General features: G+C 47.8%; 1 protein-coding gene across 2 annotated transcripts in view; it reads left to right on the forward strand.

The window, feature by feature from the left end:
• Positions 1–2001, forward strand: part of Hsd11b1 (hydroxysteroid 11-beta dehydrogenase 1) — a 51601-nt gene extending 49600 nt beyond the window's left edge. For both annotated transcript variants that reach the window (XM_035445690.1, XM_027416560.2), the window contains exon 7: positions 859–2001. In XM_035445690.1, coding sequence (XP_035301581.1) covers positions 859–1076 — 218 coding nt within the window. In that variant the 3' untranslated portion in view covers positions 1077–2001. The remainder of the gene's footprint in view (positions 1–858) is intronic.
• The last annotated feature ends 14066 nt before the right edge of the window (positions 2002–16067 follow it).

Consider the following 16067-nt stretch of genomic DNA (forward strand, 5'->3'; position numbering starts at 1 on the left):
GGCGAGTGGTGTGGGGGACAGAGTAGTGTTCACACATTTATCTAAAACATACATCTAGGACTGTGAGAAATTTTTGTTTAAGGAGTGATTGGTGATCCGGGGCTGTAGCTCAGTTGTTAGAGTACTGGCCTGTTACTCATGTGGCCTGGGTTTGATTCCTGGCACCGCATAAACTATGTATGGTGGAGCACACCTGTAATCCCAGCACTCTGGGGGTAGATACAGGAGGATCACAAGTTCAGAGTCATTCTCAACCATATATTTAGTTCAAGGCCAGCCTGGGCTACATGAGTCCTTGTCAAAAAATAAAAAATAAAAAATAAAAATGCAACTAAGCAGTGATTACAGAACAAAACTGCAAGTCAAATAGCATGGAGATGAAGGGAGGAAAGGCGTGTCTGAAAGACAGGCCATGGAGGAAGACAGCATAATTATGGCTGGCTGCTTCTCTGTGGCAGTGGTCAGTGCTGGGAGGGAGCAAAGCCTGGTTCTGTTCTTCCCGTCTGTAAGCAGTGGATTGAGGTCATCCCACAGTCTCTTTTGCCATGTACATTTTACATCAGCTACTTAGTCCTCACTCTGCACTCCCTGTGTTCATGTGTCACCCCAACCGAAGCACTCAGAGAAGAGTGTTGGACCCCCCCAAGCCATTACCTCCTTTACCCCACAGATCTGAATCCAGGAAGGCAGACCTCTGTCAGTCAGATGTCTTCTTTTGCCCAGCTGCCCAAGGGTCCCCAGAGGGCCAGTGGGGCTCAGACATGGGCGCACAGTACCTCACAGCTAGGGGTCTGGGAATCTCGATCACACAAGCTCTGCTAGCCCGAGATAACTCCAGCCTTTCCTGTGGTCCTACAGAAACAGCCATGAAGGCGACCTCTGGGGTACTCACTTCACAAGCCTCTCCCAAGGAGGAATGCGCCCTGGAGATCATCAAAGGTGCTGCTCTGAGAAAAGATGAGGTGTACTACGACAGCTGGAGCTGGACCCCTATCCTCCTGGGGAACCCAGGCAGGAAGATCATGGAATTTCTTGCAGTAAAGAGCTTAACGTTTGACAAGTTTGTCAGCAGCTAGGAATTCCTGAGGCCTAGTGAGAGGTCTTAGAACAGCTCTGCCTCATATCTCTGTGAGCCCTATCCACAAAAGCCTATTCCCAGAGATGCACAAAATCGTGAGAAAGACCCTCTGACACTTGCACAGTGAAAATGTAATTATCATAGATGTCAGGAACCATTTTGCAGCCTGCAGCTGTGAACTTGGTAGCAAGCATGTAAATGCCAGGGAGTTGTGTCAACTTTCCCTCATACAGAATGATACAATTGTGCCTAATGCAACATTAGATATAATAAAGGTAATGTCATCTTCATAAATGCAAAACTGGTAACTATAAATTGAGCTCACACAACACCTTCCCTTAAAACCGTAATCTAAACAAATGAAAATTTCCCATGTTCATTTCCTGTTATGTGGCCTGGATTCTTTATCCGAGTGAGAGAAATCACACCCTTTGTTTGGCAAGCATCCTGCCTCTACTGCTCTGTGTGTTTTAGACGTTCCTCATGCATCCATATTGCTCATTTGGGCACGAACCACTGAGGTGACTAAGGGAATTGGAGCTCATGGAAAATATGAGTCTCAGGCTTAGCCTGCTCTGTGCTGCTGCTTAACCTAACAGCTCCTAGAGTTTACTGGGCATCTGTGTCCAGCATGGAATGCTTTAGTGACTATCAGAAGTGTGGGGAGGAGGAGCTGTGGTGATATGTTATTTATGATCTAATAAAGCTTGCCTGAGGGTTCAAGATGCAAAGCCAGCCACACTCATTAGCTATAGAAGCTAGTTGGTGGTGGCAGGAATAAGAGGTAGATGGATCTCTGTGAGTTCAAGGCCACGCTGACTACACGAGATTGATTCAGTCCTAAAAGAAACAGCTCACACAAAGGTGATCTCAGCACCTGGGATCACAGGCCTTGAATCCCAGCACTAGAGAGGTATAAGAGATAGGAGCAGGGTCTTCAGTAGTCAGGATGAAGCATTGAGTCTTTAGCCACATTGAGGAGAGCATAGCATTCTGAGTGAATCTGGGGGCAGTGAAGTTGGGAGCAGCTTGAGGCTCGTCCCTTTGGTCTGAGCTGAGGTAGAGGTAAGAGCTAGTAGCCGGCTGCTTTGCTTTTCTGATCTTCAGCTTAAAGCTTGAACCCCAATACCAGTCTCTGGGTCTTTTATTTATCATGTTACAAGGGGCTGTAGCTCAGATCCTGTCATTCATTCCACAAAAATTCACCAAACACTTGCCAAGACAGTGAAGTGTGGAGGTACAAATAACTGAGCAGCATCTGTGGTCAGTTCCAGCTCCTTCCACCCAATCTCGTGCAGGAAATCACAGCTGCTATGAATTCAGAAGCGCCATGGCCATTCTACACCACGGCAGGCCGTCCTCTGGTGTTTAGCATCTTTCTGCCCTCTCTTCATGGATGCTCTCTGAGTACTGGAGTGGGTGACACACAGTCTCTTGTTCTCAGTATTCTGATGCATTTCAAGTCCCTTCACTTACCACTGCCCTCTATGAAAGGAAGCTCTCTAACCAAAGCTGGCAACAGTATGCATCTAAGAGGATAAACATAATTATTTAGAAGGAAATTTGATAGGTGTGTCATAGCCACTTAGCAAAACTGCAGCTGTCACATTCCCAGTCGGACCTGTGACCTCCTCAGTCATGGGCCTTTTACCAAGTCTACAGAACCAGGTGAGAATTCCCACCTGTGGTGTGGGCTCCAAATCCAATCAGAAAGTGACTGCTTGCCCCAATAACAGACTTGCCACTATCACACCAATCAGACCAACCTACGGAACCCCCTGGAGAGATGAGGATTCCCCTTTCTGGTGAGGGGACAGGGCACAGGGAATCCTTCTCTGAAGGATGCTGACAAAACTGCAGAGATAGGATCTGCTTGGAGATAAATGAAAATGACTTTCTTTTAAAAGCAATCTTTAGACATATTTATTTTATGTATACGAGTATTTTGCCTGCACGTATGAGCACTGTGTGCATGTAGTGCCCTCGGGAGCCAGAGGAAGGTATTGGGTCCCCTGAAACCAGAGTAATGGATGATTGTGAGCCATCATGTGTGTGCTGGGAATCAAACCCGGACACTCTGCAAGAGCAACGAGTGCTCTTCAGCCCCCGAAATCTTTCTTAATCTTAAATTTATTTATTGACTTTAGATTTTACTTTTATTTTATGCATATGAGTATTTTGCCTACATGTATGTATGTGCACCACATGCATGCCTGGTGCCTGAAGCGATCACAAGAAGGACTTGGATCCCCCTGGAACTGGAGTTACAGATGGTTGTGAGCCACTGTGGGTGCTGGGAATCGAACTTGGATCCTCTGTGAGAGTAACACATGTTCTTAACCACTGAGCCATCTCCTCAGTCCCTTGTTTTACTTTGTTGTTGTGTTTATTATTTTTTGTAAGTCTGTCAGTCACCCTCGCCCCCACCACCTTTAAAACTGTTACTTAAAAATCTTCTGTGTATGCACCATAGCATGTGTGTGGAGGTCTGAGAACAACTGTTTCAGTCTGTTTGTTTTTGATCTTTTGGAACAGGGTTTCTCTGTGTAGCCCTGGCTGTCCTGGAACTCACTCTGTAGACCAGGCTGTCCTGGACTCAGAGATGTACCTGCCTGTGCTACCCAAGTCATGGGATTAAAGGTGTGGGCCACCACATCCAGGCCTGAGAACAGCCTTTGAGTCTTCCTTTTTGTATTGTGGGTTTGGGGCATTAGGCTAAGGTTGTGATATTGTACAGTAAGCACTTTTACCCACTGAGCCATCCCACTGGCTCCTTTTATTAAGTGCCACTGAAATTATCCACCATGAGGTACAATGTCTTACCAGCTGGGGCCTAACCAGTTGGAGGCTATGTGGATCATGCCTGGTACTGTAAACCTGACCAAAAGCCTATGGCTGGGGAGATCATAGGCCTTAGTTAAAAAACTTCTGGAAGGGGTAACATGTAAGGCAAAGACTCCTCATAACTACTCAGCAATAGGAACAAGTAACTACTAAAGGCTCAGCTTTAAATGGGACGCCTCTGTCACCTCCAAGGCTCAGAGAACACATCGGAAAATGGAGCAGAAAGAATGTAAGAGCCAGAGGATAGGAAAGAGGGCTGTGAAATGCCAGTTTCTGGGTATGACATGGCCGCTGCCCTCACTAACTCTTAGCAGCAGCAGCAGCTGTCTGAACAGGGTCCACACAGGACTGGGTCTATCAACCATTCAGGCAGGGTGGGGATGGGGTCATAGGGGAACCATCAGCCGCTGATGGTCTTAATAATAAAACCCAGAGTCAGATATGCGGGTAGATGCTGAAAGATGAGAGAATAGAGGAGCCAGCCACTACAGAGACCTTTACCTCTACCTCTCGGGTCCAACTGTGACAGCTCCGTCAGTACCAGCCCACAAAAGCCCTTGCCATTAGTCAGGTCCTACCTGAAAGGACCTCTCCTTACCAGAGTGTGAGGATGCTGGTTTGCAGCTCGCACGACACCTGTGGAACTCTTGACATTCATCACTCACCTCTCCCCCACACTGGTGTAAACACCCAACCTCACGTTGTGGGTTCCAAAAGTGATTTGGTTCTCGCTGAAGTCATCAGTGAGAAATGCAGCATCTTTCTAGTATGTCTGCCCCAACTGGCTGCCTGTGAGAGATGTGGGAAGATGTTCCCTGGGTCACAGCGCTCCCTCCTGGTCCCCCCTCTCAGAGTCCAGCCTCCCTCCTCCTCCTCCCTCGTTCATCATACACAGTTACTGCTGATGTATCTTGAAGCCAGCCGCAATATCTTTTAACAGAAATTGTTTCTTTGCACAAAGGCATCACTGTGTTAACTATTAAGAAAGCAACAGTTTCACCAAAGACAACACTTTCTTTGAACAGAAGACCTTTGTGCTCTTGAGTTTGAGAAGGAGCTGAGAGGTTAACGAGCCCTCAGAGTTCTCTTCACAATTCTGGCATTTGAATGAGCCTGCTTCCTTCTCATCGCTCTGTCTCCCAGGATCAGCTGGCTGGCGGGCTGGAAGCATTACTGGGTGTGACACAACACATGACAGAAACAGCCCCAGAACAGAAACTGGGTTCAGTAGCACATGGTTGTAATCCTAGCACTCAGGTTGGGGGAAGAGGATCAGAAGTTCAAGAGTTCAAGGCCAGCTTATGTGAGACCTTGTCCTCCCACTCCCCCCCCCAAAAAAAAGGAGGAAGAGGACAGGGGGGGGAGTGGAAGGAGGAGAGAGAGAAGGAGGGAAATCTAGGAAGGAAGCCCTCAGAGTGGGAAGAGCTGTTCTGACCCACAGCCTCAGAGAGTCACATCCATAGCACTTGACCCTCAATGTCGGGCTGTTGTAAAGCACCAGAGGGAGAGCTGCTGCCCACCCTCTGTGAAAGCACATGCAGAAGAAATGGCTAGGGATAGGAGGTGCCCTTCAAGCCAGGCACATGTCATCTCAACACTTGGGCAGGGCAGGTGAGGTCGAAAGGTCAAGAATCCAAGGTCATGCCTGGCTACATAGCAAGTTCAGACCAGCTTTGGCTACATAGGACCCTGTCTCGTGTACCCACAATGACCTACTTACTCCAACTGGGCCCCACCGTACTCAAGACTCCAACACTTCTCAACAAAAAGCACCAGTAGCTGAGGAATATGTGGTCAGCAAGAGCCTACAGGAACGGTTCATACACGACCCGTAACAAAGCCTGGAAGTATTTCATAATAACCACAGACATGGGGAAATGCCATCAGAGCAGGACACAGTACTTAGAATCCTAACATGTCACAAACCCCAGCTGTCAGCACATGCTGGGGGCCATGCCACGTCTCAGACTGCCTTTGGGAAACTGGCTCCTCTCCTGAGGAGAGAATGTCACCACTGTCGTGACCCAGCATGTCTCAGCCTTAATCCATGAGTGGGGGTGTGTGGACCTAGAAACTCCTAACAACCCAGCGGCGATAAAGACCAAACGTAGGCATCTTGTCATCTTTAGAGAGCTCTCAGTTCCATGTTGTAGAACTAGAGTCATTTCTTTATTAGCCAACTTTTCTGCTGTTTCTTAACCATCCTTTCCTTACCACGAGGGAACCATTTCTCTCTTAGCTCTCCTCTCTCCTCTGGTCCCTTGCCCTAACTCCTGTCCTCCCCAGTTACTCCCACACCTCGCACCTCCGTCCAGGTGCAGGCCTAGTCAGATGCTGAAGTGCAAGGCATTAAACACCAAGGCCACCACCAGCCTCCTGCTGACAGACGGGGGCAGCAGCACCACCCAGTGGCTCCTCGCAGGTGGGCGGCTTCATATCACATGCACACCTATCCTTGTAACAAGGTTCTATTCCACTCTATCACCCTTCAAGCCAGAACCCACAAAGGGGTCATGGTCTGTGAGCCATGACCAGAACTGGAGAGGGGTCCAACACCTTGACCTCCCACTAACTCGCCCTGCCCCACCAGCACCAGCTACCCAGGAGACTGGCCTGGAGCTGTGGGAGCTAGTCCTGTTCAATAGCAACCCCTAGTGGTGCTCTCAGAAAGGCGCGCTGGGCCTGGCAGGGAATGAAAAGGATGGGAGAGGGGGAGTGACAGGTTCCCTGCTGGGAGAGGAGGTTGGCTATCCAAAGCCAACCTTGAGCAAAATGGAACGATGGGTGCCTGTAGGCACAGCCCAGGCTGCCAGCTCTGCTTCTGACTCTCCAAGGACATGGAATTGTGTTCGTCTGTGATGCACGCACCTATATGGGAGGAGGGGCTGGCCTGGGCCATATGAGAACCTGTCTAAGAGAAAAACAGAACTTGGTGAATTGGGTTATGTTAGATGGATTCCAAAAAGTATGTTTTAACTTTTGCTATCATCCTATGAAATAAGAGGCTGTATGCTTATGAATCTTCCAGGTGAATGGTTTAAAATTCTCTCTTTATCTGCTATGGATATACTTACAACATTGTATCAAGTGAGAACAAAGCCTAAGTACAAAGTGTGTGTGTGTGTGTGTGTGTGTGTGTGTGTGTGTGTGTGTGTGTGTGTAAGAGAAAGAGAGAGAGAGAGAGAGAGAGAGAGAGAGAGAGAGAATGAAACCCATTTCTTCATGAAGAAATTAAAATCAATTTTTAAAAACTACATCAGACAGAATGCACTAGTTCCCTGGGTGGCTCCTCGGTTGTCACAAAGATACAGCTTTGAAGGAGGGTCCTTCTCACTATGACTGTTAAGTCACAAACCAACAGTCTCAACTGCAGTTACATCGGATGGATGGGTGGATGGATTGATGATTTTTTAGACAGGGTCTCATGAAGAGCAAGTTGGCCTTGAATTCACTATGTAGCTAAGAATGACAGTGAACCCTGATCCTCCTCCCTTCACCTCCTGGGCTTTTAGATCATAGGCCACTATTCTCTGCTCATATGGTGTTAGACAAGCACTATACAACTGAGCTGCATCCCAGCCCCTACTGAGTGCTTTATAAGTGGTATCATTTTAGTAACACCTGAGGTACTTCTGTAGAATAGGACCTGGTACTAGGGACAGACCCAGGACTGAGCCCACCCTGTCCCAGAGCTGCACCCCAATCTATGTCAACATTGTTGATGCAATCATTAAACAGTGAAGGAATCAAATGGCCGAGAGGTTGGGTACTTTTCTGTGAATGAGCCTTCATGGTAAAGCCAGCTGAGGCACTCCAACCTCCCAGTTCCCCTTCAATCTGAGGCCCAGGCTACTGCTGTGGAAGACCTTGAGGAGCAAGTGACAGAGGTGCTCTGTAAGGGAATTCTGTTACCCTACGGCCAGTTATCTCAGCTCATGCTCACCCTAACTGTGTGAGTTAAGATGCGTTTGTGTTGGATTCACCAGTGGTTAATAATTACCATGAGTGATGTGAGGATACATGGCAGCTGCCCAATAATAAAGAAATCATTAAGCAGCCCTAAAGGGGAAAATTATGAAGACATGAAACGTACTTATATCTTAGTACCAAGTTTAAACAACCAACACCATGATGGGTCCTAATACATGAAAACGAAAGACAGGTGACTATGGACAGAAACTAGAAATACAATGAGAAAGGCATGGAACCTTGTGTTAGGTAGTAGGATTTTTGTTTGAATTTTTTCTCGAGACAGGGTTTTTCTGTGTGACAGTCCTGACTCGCTCCATAGGCCAGGCTGTCCGGAACTCAAGAGATCCACCTGCTTCTGCCTCCTGAGTGTTGGGATTAAAAGCATGAGTCACCCACCACTGCCCCCACTTAAAATCTTTTAAAGCCAAGAATGGTGGTATACACCTGCAACCCCATTGCTTGGCAGGATCAGAAGTTCAAGATCAGCTTGGGCTATGTGAGATTGTAAAAAGAAACTTTTCAATGATGCTTTTTATAAAACTGAAAAAAAAGAGAGAGAGATTCTGAATGCTTCCCAGCCACTTTTCAGGGTGTCTACCTTCCCCCACAAGCTGGACGCATGGTTTATGCCCCCTGTGCTTTGGTGGGGTCAGTTCGGGGCAACTCTCCTATGTTGCTACCCACGACAGATCATTGCTGAATAAGAACAGGTTTGAAAGGTACGTGTCAAAAAGCAGAAAAGGCTCTGAGGAGGGGGACTCCATCTGGACCGGGGCGCCATTTGTGACATAATTAGGATAGTTTTAACTGAGGGTAAGCCTGTTAGGTAATAGTGCTCACACTACTCAACAACCATGGTACTCCAGAGCCCACATTTCCACACACAAGCGGTCACAATGGCTGAGTCCTTGGGACTCTGAGCTGAAGCCCCCAGTGAGGGCTCTGACTTCAAAGGCCATATGAGAAACCGGCTCGCACGAGACAGCAAGTGAAAGCACTACAGATCTTTGATTTCTGATTAAAGGGTGGTTTTCTGACTTGGTAGTTTATATAAATATGTACTTAAGTAAATGGTCTCATTAACCCCATCTCCACGTGCTGCTTGTTGGATGGCTCATACAGCCCTGGAGAAGGATGGTGATGGTAGTGGTGGTGGTGGGGTGATGCTTAACTCATAAACAAGCCTGTGTGTGCTTTTCTGCCAGCCCCCTCTCCACCCTCCCATGGGGACGGTCAACAGACATTGAGCTGCTCTGAAAACTGACAACAGCTTTGTCCTGTAGTCCCCAGATGGTTAGTCAGCCACCCTTACACTTTGCTTTTCTGTCAGTTAATATATGTGGCATCAAACTATACATGTGCACCCATCTATACAACCAAACACTACTCCAGGAGACTACTGAAGATGTATCCTGAAGGATACTAAAATTAAAGCCTAAAAATTTACCTGTCTTACCAACCTAGGACAAAAAGCAACTCGTTCTCTGCAATGCTGCATCCTAAGAACAGACCCTGTTGTTGGTGCACTGTGGCAAGCCTTTAGGCCTTCAGCACTGCTGAGCTAAATAGCAGAGAGAGGTTAGTTAGCTCTGCTGACTCAGGATTAGCTCTGTAAATGATATAAACCATGAGGTGGTTGGAGGTAAGGTAAGCAGTGTCTTCAAAAGCAAAATGGCAAAATGAGGATTAGATGAGATCTCTGAAAAAAATCCTAGTGCCAAAGGTCAATGACAAGGGTGGCATACATCCAAGATTAAACAAATAGCAGGTCAGATGCCCTTGGAGAATCTGTGGGGGGTGTGTGTGTGTGTGTGTGTGTGTGTGTGTGTGTGTGTGTGTGTGTGCGCGCGTGTGTGGTACTGGGTGTGTATGTAGTATTTGTATGACTGTGTGTGTGTGTGTGTGTGTGTGTGTGTGTGTGTGTGTGTGTGTGAGGTCGCAGAAGACTTTGTGCAAGTTTATGGTTGGCTTTGATGTAGTCCTTTTTTAAGTAGGGTATATGTGCTGGTTTCAGACTTCCTATTGTAGCAGAGTGCTGGGATTACATATATACACCACCACACCCAATTTATGTGGTGCTGCGGACGAAACTGGGCCTCGTCACTTGTGTGAATACTAAGTAGTTCTTGTTACCAGACAGTTGTCTCCTCCATGGCCTCCTGGGCCCCCAGAATCTATACAACAAACACAGCTCTTGCTTACATTGAACATTTCTGATGTAGAAATGTGAGATTTTTATATCTAAGAGACACTCTACCAACAAGGCCCACACAGACCCCATAGAGAGCTGAGTGTCTGATCTGCCACAGATGTAAATTGCAACTAGTTCCATGTGGCAGGCAACCTTGCAAATGTAGGATCTCTGCACACATGTGCAAACTTCTGAATTCCCATCATACCTGCTCAGGGTTCTAACTTAACACTTCCTTCTTTCCTTTTTAATTTCCACCTACTTTCCTTGGTTGTTCTGATCATTTTTAGAAGTCTGCTTGAGCATAAGTAAACTCATAAATCATTTTGATCTTATTTAAATAAAGAAGTGATTGCAGCTATGAGTTTCTCTTGGGGTGTGTCTCAGCAGTGCCTCACAGACTCCAGTCTTAATGTTCTGGTTATCACTAGATTAACTGGATTCTTAACTTCATACTTGATTCTCTGTACATTTCAAGACCAATCTGGGGAAATTTTTTCATCTATTTTTTTTTAATTCCCAACTTTTGTTGTTAATTTCTCATCTCATTGTACTATAGTCAGAGAATCTTGTTTTAAAGGCTTTTTTTCTTTTTTGGAAATCTCACTATCTACTGTTGTAATTTAGGAAAAGGAGCACACAAGAGAAAGATGCCATGTGACAGGGTTCAAGCAGAGTGGTTTTTTATTAGGGAAAGGGATCATAAAAGGGAGAATGGGAAAGGGGGAGACCAGCCTCCAGAGACAGGAACAGCGGAGAGAGGAGAAAGGAAAGAGGGGGAGAGAGGGGGAGAAAAAAGAGAAGAGAAGGATGGGAGGTGGGCGGGGCCCTTTTAAAAGGGAACATAGTGAATGTGCTCAGGTGGTGCTCTTAGTGGCTGCAGCTGAGTGTGTATCCTGTCAGGACCCCCAAGGACAGGCCAGTACAGATGCCTGAATACTAAGAGCTGGCCCAGGCAGACTTTCCTCCTGCCCAGTACAAAAATTACAGGCATGCATCACCACCCTCAGCTAAGACATTTTCTTCTGTCAAGATGGTCAATCTTGCATTACTTCATGCATATTTGAAAATAAATGTATTCTTTATTCTCAGGGATAGTGTGTGTCCATGTGCACACATGTCCTTTCTCGTTCAATGTAGATAGGTCAGTGGGCGATGGCAATTTCACAAACTGTTAATTCTCAGAGCAGTGTTAAGAGCTCTGGCTTTGCCTGGCAGAGGTAGCACACGCCTTTACTCCCAGCACTGGGGAGGCAGAAGTAGGCAGATTTCTGTGAGTTCCAGGCCAGCCTGGGCAACAGAGCAAGTTTCAGGACAGCCAGAGCTACACAGAGAAACCGTGTCTCCAACCAAAACAACAAAACCAAATTTAAAAAAAAGAGTTCTGGCTTTGATATGGAGCAAACTTGGGTCCGACCCTTGCCACATGACTTTGAGCACACATAAAAAACTATATCTTGAGTGTGGCACCCAAAGAGTGCCGTTCCCTAGAAGGGATTTCTATACAGTTTTTAAGAGAGTCCAAGGAGTCTGCAGCAATTCCAATACAATCTGCTGTCTTCCTGTGTTCTCTAGTGTCTCTCACCTGAGGGCACGTCCTTGATCTGGGTTCTAGTGAAAGAATCTAGCCTGTGTGCTTCTTGCCCTTTTATCTTCAGAGCAGAGAGGAAGTAGTAGCCATGAGGAAGACTGTGGTAACTTCTCCACTTGAGCAAAACTCATCACAGCTACCTGAGCGACTCATCTGCCTGCGTTGCAGACGTCAGACCTTACATTCGAAGTACCTGCATCAACCATCTAACCTCTCTGTACCGTGAGGGCTTGCTCAGAAGGTTCCAGAGCTGTTTGTGAGCTTGCGCCAACCCAGTTCCCTGCTTATCTATCCTGAGCTGTTCTGGGATTTCCCATTTTTAATAGTTTCTTTTTAATGTATCAGTTCTCTTTAATTTTTTTCCCCAAAATTTCTCAGTTCAACTCACTGGAATTTTTCCTTTTTTTTTTTTCCAGATCCTGCTGGTTGTCTGCCTTCTGCCTTCTAGCCACCCATACTGTCACTCCTCCACATTGCTTCATAAAGAAACAAATCCAGAAGTCCTGAAGCATCTAGAACTCCACAAAACACACAGATCCTTCAGGCCACGGGAAACTCTACCCAATGCCGACACTGGGAACAGGTGTCCAAAGGAAAGAGAGACTGCCAAACAGATAGCCAGATGGCATGGAGAACATCCCTCCTGGGTCTTACCACAGAAATGGCAATCTGGCCCAGTCATCCCTGTGTACTTCTAGAAACAAAACCAAAAGTTTTGAAACAGGGTTTCATGTAGCCCAGGCTGCCCTTGAACTCAATATGTAGCTGAGGATGACCTGGTTCTCCTGCCTCCCCATCCTGATGTTGGGGTTTCAGGAATGCACTACCGGTTTGGCTTTTAGTGCTGGGACGGAACACAGGGATTCGCGCATCTAGACAAGCATGCCACCTACTGCATCATCAACCACCCGGAAATGTATGTTGGTTTGAAACTTCAGGGGAATACAGACCAATCAGGTAGGGGGAGCCTGGGTGGCTGGGTGGAGTTCCTCACCAGCCCTGAGGGCCCAAGGGTGAAGGGGGCCTCTCAAGTTGCTGAGAGCAAGGAGAGGAACTGAGGTTTGTGAGCACTGTGGCTTGTCTGTTTCCTGTTTCATCAGGCTGCTGTGCATAAAGAAAGCTGCTACAAGAGGAGAATGGTGAGGGGGCTCGGAACATCTGGTTGACCGCTTCCCTGGTCATCTGAAACCGGAGAGACCCAGAAAGGGCCGGAGGCTCTCCTGAGACACTTGAAACAGGACCTGGGACCCGAGGTAATGGTGGAGGAGAACGCTTTGGGAATCTAGGTTTGGGTCTGTTGGCTTTGGGGTGGGGCAGAAGTTGCTCTGCCATGCCAGCCTCCTGCACAGCAGCAGGTGTAGGATTTAGATGCTGGGACTTGTGTGACTGAGAAACCATCCTGTGTTGGATTCCTTGGGCAATCACTAGGATACAGCTACCAATTCTGCTCCAACTGTTAGCTTGGATTAGGTGAGAGTCATATGACTTGGTTTTGGGGTGCTCAGCATCCATACCAAGAATTAAATGACCTTTCCTAGATGCTTTTTAAAGCAGGGATCCTTGTAACACTTGTAAAGTGTCCTTCTCCTTCAGCTCTCACTGAGGACTTTGACAAGACACCACCCATCATTTCCTCTGCATACATAGCCAGGAGGTAGGAGCAGGGTTTGGAAAGACGTCGACAAGCCCGTAGGTGAGGGACAGTGCCCTGCTGCCTAGGTAGGGAAGAGAGCCTCCCCTAGCCAGTGCCATCCTTTCCTCCAAAGCTCGAACTGGACCCTCTCATGTTGCCAAGGGGTACCTCAGAGACTCCAGAAAGCCTGGGCAGTGGCCTTATGACCTTTCTCTGAACTACAGGACCGGTTCCTTTTTTCAGCAGCTTGTCACTGCCCATCAGGCTTTCCACAAGCCTTCTCGTGTTGAAGTCAGCCAGTATGATCACACCCTTCCAGAAGGCTGAGTGGTTCCACACAAGTGTCACATCAGATCCCACCATGTGGGGGGGGGGCAGGGCTATGGGTATAGGAAAATCCTCTCTCTCAGGAGCCATTCCTACTGCCACTTCCCTCTTGGTGTTAAGCCCTAATGATGCAGAGAGTAAAGCAGTCGGTGTTTCAGTAGGCCTACAGACAAGCTGGATGTCGAGCAGGAAGAGACATCACCACAGGCCTGCCTCAACCCCACACACCTTCTCTCTTCTCATCCAGAAGGCAGCAGGGTCCTCAACCCAGCGAGCTGACTCCAGTACAAAGCCTATAGTAACCAGGGCCCAACAGGGAGGAAACTAACCCCTCACGTTCACGGCGTGGTGCCCATTCTTCACCCACCTGTTCTTTGCCTTCCTGTCTGGCCTGGTTGAGTTGAGGATTACTTCCAGCACACAGAGCAGTGCTATGTCCTTGTAACCCAACCTCAGAGGCCACAGGGACAAAAGCAGTAAAATTATTCCAAGATGGAGCTACAAGCCCTGTTCAGGACTGAGAGAAAGAATTGGGGGAATCAGAGGGTGAAGTTGAGCATGCTCAGTCCCAGAGTCTGGCTTTGCCTGGGGCATTTGAGTCACAACACCCAGTCATCAGTGTCTAGCACCACTGAGGATAAGAATGATATTCTACATCTATTACTTTTAAAGCCTGTTGTTTACCATATACCATATGCTGGGTGTATGGTGTGGGTGGTGTTGTTGATACTCACATCCCTTCAAGGGAAGTTTTAGCTCCGTTTCATAAATGAGGACCCTGAGGCTCAGCAACACTTGACAGTTTTCCCCTCAGTTTGGTGGGCAGTGACAGCCTAGAAGAGAGTCACAGTCTGGTCCCAAAGCAAGAGTTCCCCTCCTCCAATGAAGACAGAACAGTCAGGTGCGGTGGCTTTGAGGGACATGTGTGTGATCTCAGGTCCCCTCCATCCACTCATTTATCACAGAGCATGCACTGAGGCACATGTGTGTGATCCCAAGTCCTCTCCATCCATCATCCATCCATCCATCCATCCATCCATCCATAACATGTGTGGCCCTTTTGGGTCCTTTACTGTATAATTAGATACACAGAGTGGCATGTGGGAAGTCTAGGGAACTCCACAGAGTGAGAGTGAAGAAACAAGCCTGAGGGAAAGCACTGGATGATACCAAGAGGCCAGACAGCACCTCCCTGGGGTGGGCTCTGCCCAAGGCAGAGGTTGTCCCTCCGTCCTCGAGAGTTAGATAACCAAAAGCATACAGAACTTAGCCACCCAAGGGCCCTCAGAGAGTGAGACTGTCCACCCATAGGCTTGTGAATGAGGACAGTGACCAGAGACAGAGCAGAAGGCCCGTACAGAATTCTATCATGTGCCAGGATAGGCACTGAAGTCCCAAAGAAGCATGGGGCCTCTGCCTGTGGAGTCTGCGCGGCCCTGAGACAAGCCTCAGGGGTCAGAGCCAGGCAGCTTCTGCTAGTTGCCGGGGCTGGGACACTTCTGATGGCCACCCAGAAACCGAATTCCTGGGCAGTGGGATGAGCTGATAATAGAGAAGAGCCAGCAGCTGTGAGGAGGGCTGTCCTCATCACCCCAGTCTGGCTCCAGAGGGCAGAGGAGGCAGGGTACAACTTGTGATGGTAGGATGTATCCCATCTGAATCCAGCCCTGACTTCACCAGGCTACCAGAGCCCAAAATGAGACTAGCCAAATCCACACCAGGTAGGTGAAGATAAGGTATTATATGGGTATTATATGGACAGGAGGTCAGGCCCCCCAGCACAGAGAGTGGCCTATTCTAAAGACTGGTCCTTGGGGACTTTGCATTACAGGTTTCACTTGTCATGTTTGGTTGGTTGGTTTTTTGGTTGTTTTTGTTTGGTTTTTCGAGACAGGGTTTCTCTGTGACTTTGGAGGCTGTCCTGGAACTAGCTCTTTTTTTTTTTTTTTTTTTTTTTTTTTTTTTTTTTTTTTTTTTTTTTGGTTTTTTCGAGACAGGGTTTCTCTGTGTAGCTTTGGAGCCTATCCTGGCACTCGCTCTGGAGACCAGGCTGGTCTCGAACTCACAGAGATTCGCCTGCCTCTGCCTCCCGAGTGCTGGGATTAAAGGTGTGTACCACCAATGCCAGGCTGGAACTAGCTCTTATAGACCAGGCTGGCCTCGAATTCACAGAGATCCGCCTGCCTCTGCCTCCAGAGTGCTGGGATCGGAAGCATGCCTGGCTTCTTGCCCTGTTTCTTAGGTCTTGTCTTTCTTTGTAGGACTCCTGTTGAAAGTACTCCACATGCTGCTAGCTTAGACAGCAGCTTTGGAAACAGGCTGAGCCTGGCAGGGAGGCAACCCTAAAAGGATGGAGCCCTCCTCTCAGAGTCACTGAGCCAAGTTCTCTGAAATGACCAACACTGAGCATTTCGGAGGTCCTCAGCCAACA

This window comes from Cricetulus griseus, chromosome 5 (assembly GCF_003668045.3).
Source record: "Cricetulus griseus strain 17A/GY chromosome 5, alternate assembly CriGri-PICRH-1.0, whole genome shotgun sequence".
NCBI lineage: Eukaryota > Metazoa > Chordata > Mammalia > Rodentia > Cricetidae > Cricetulus > Cricetulus griseus.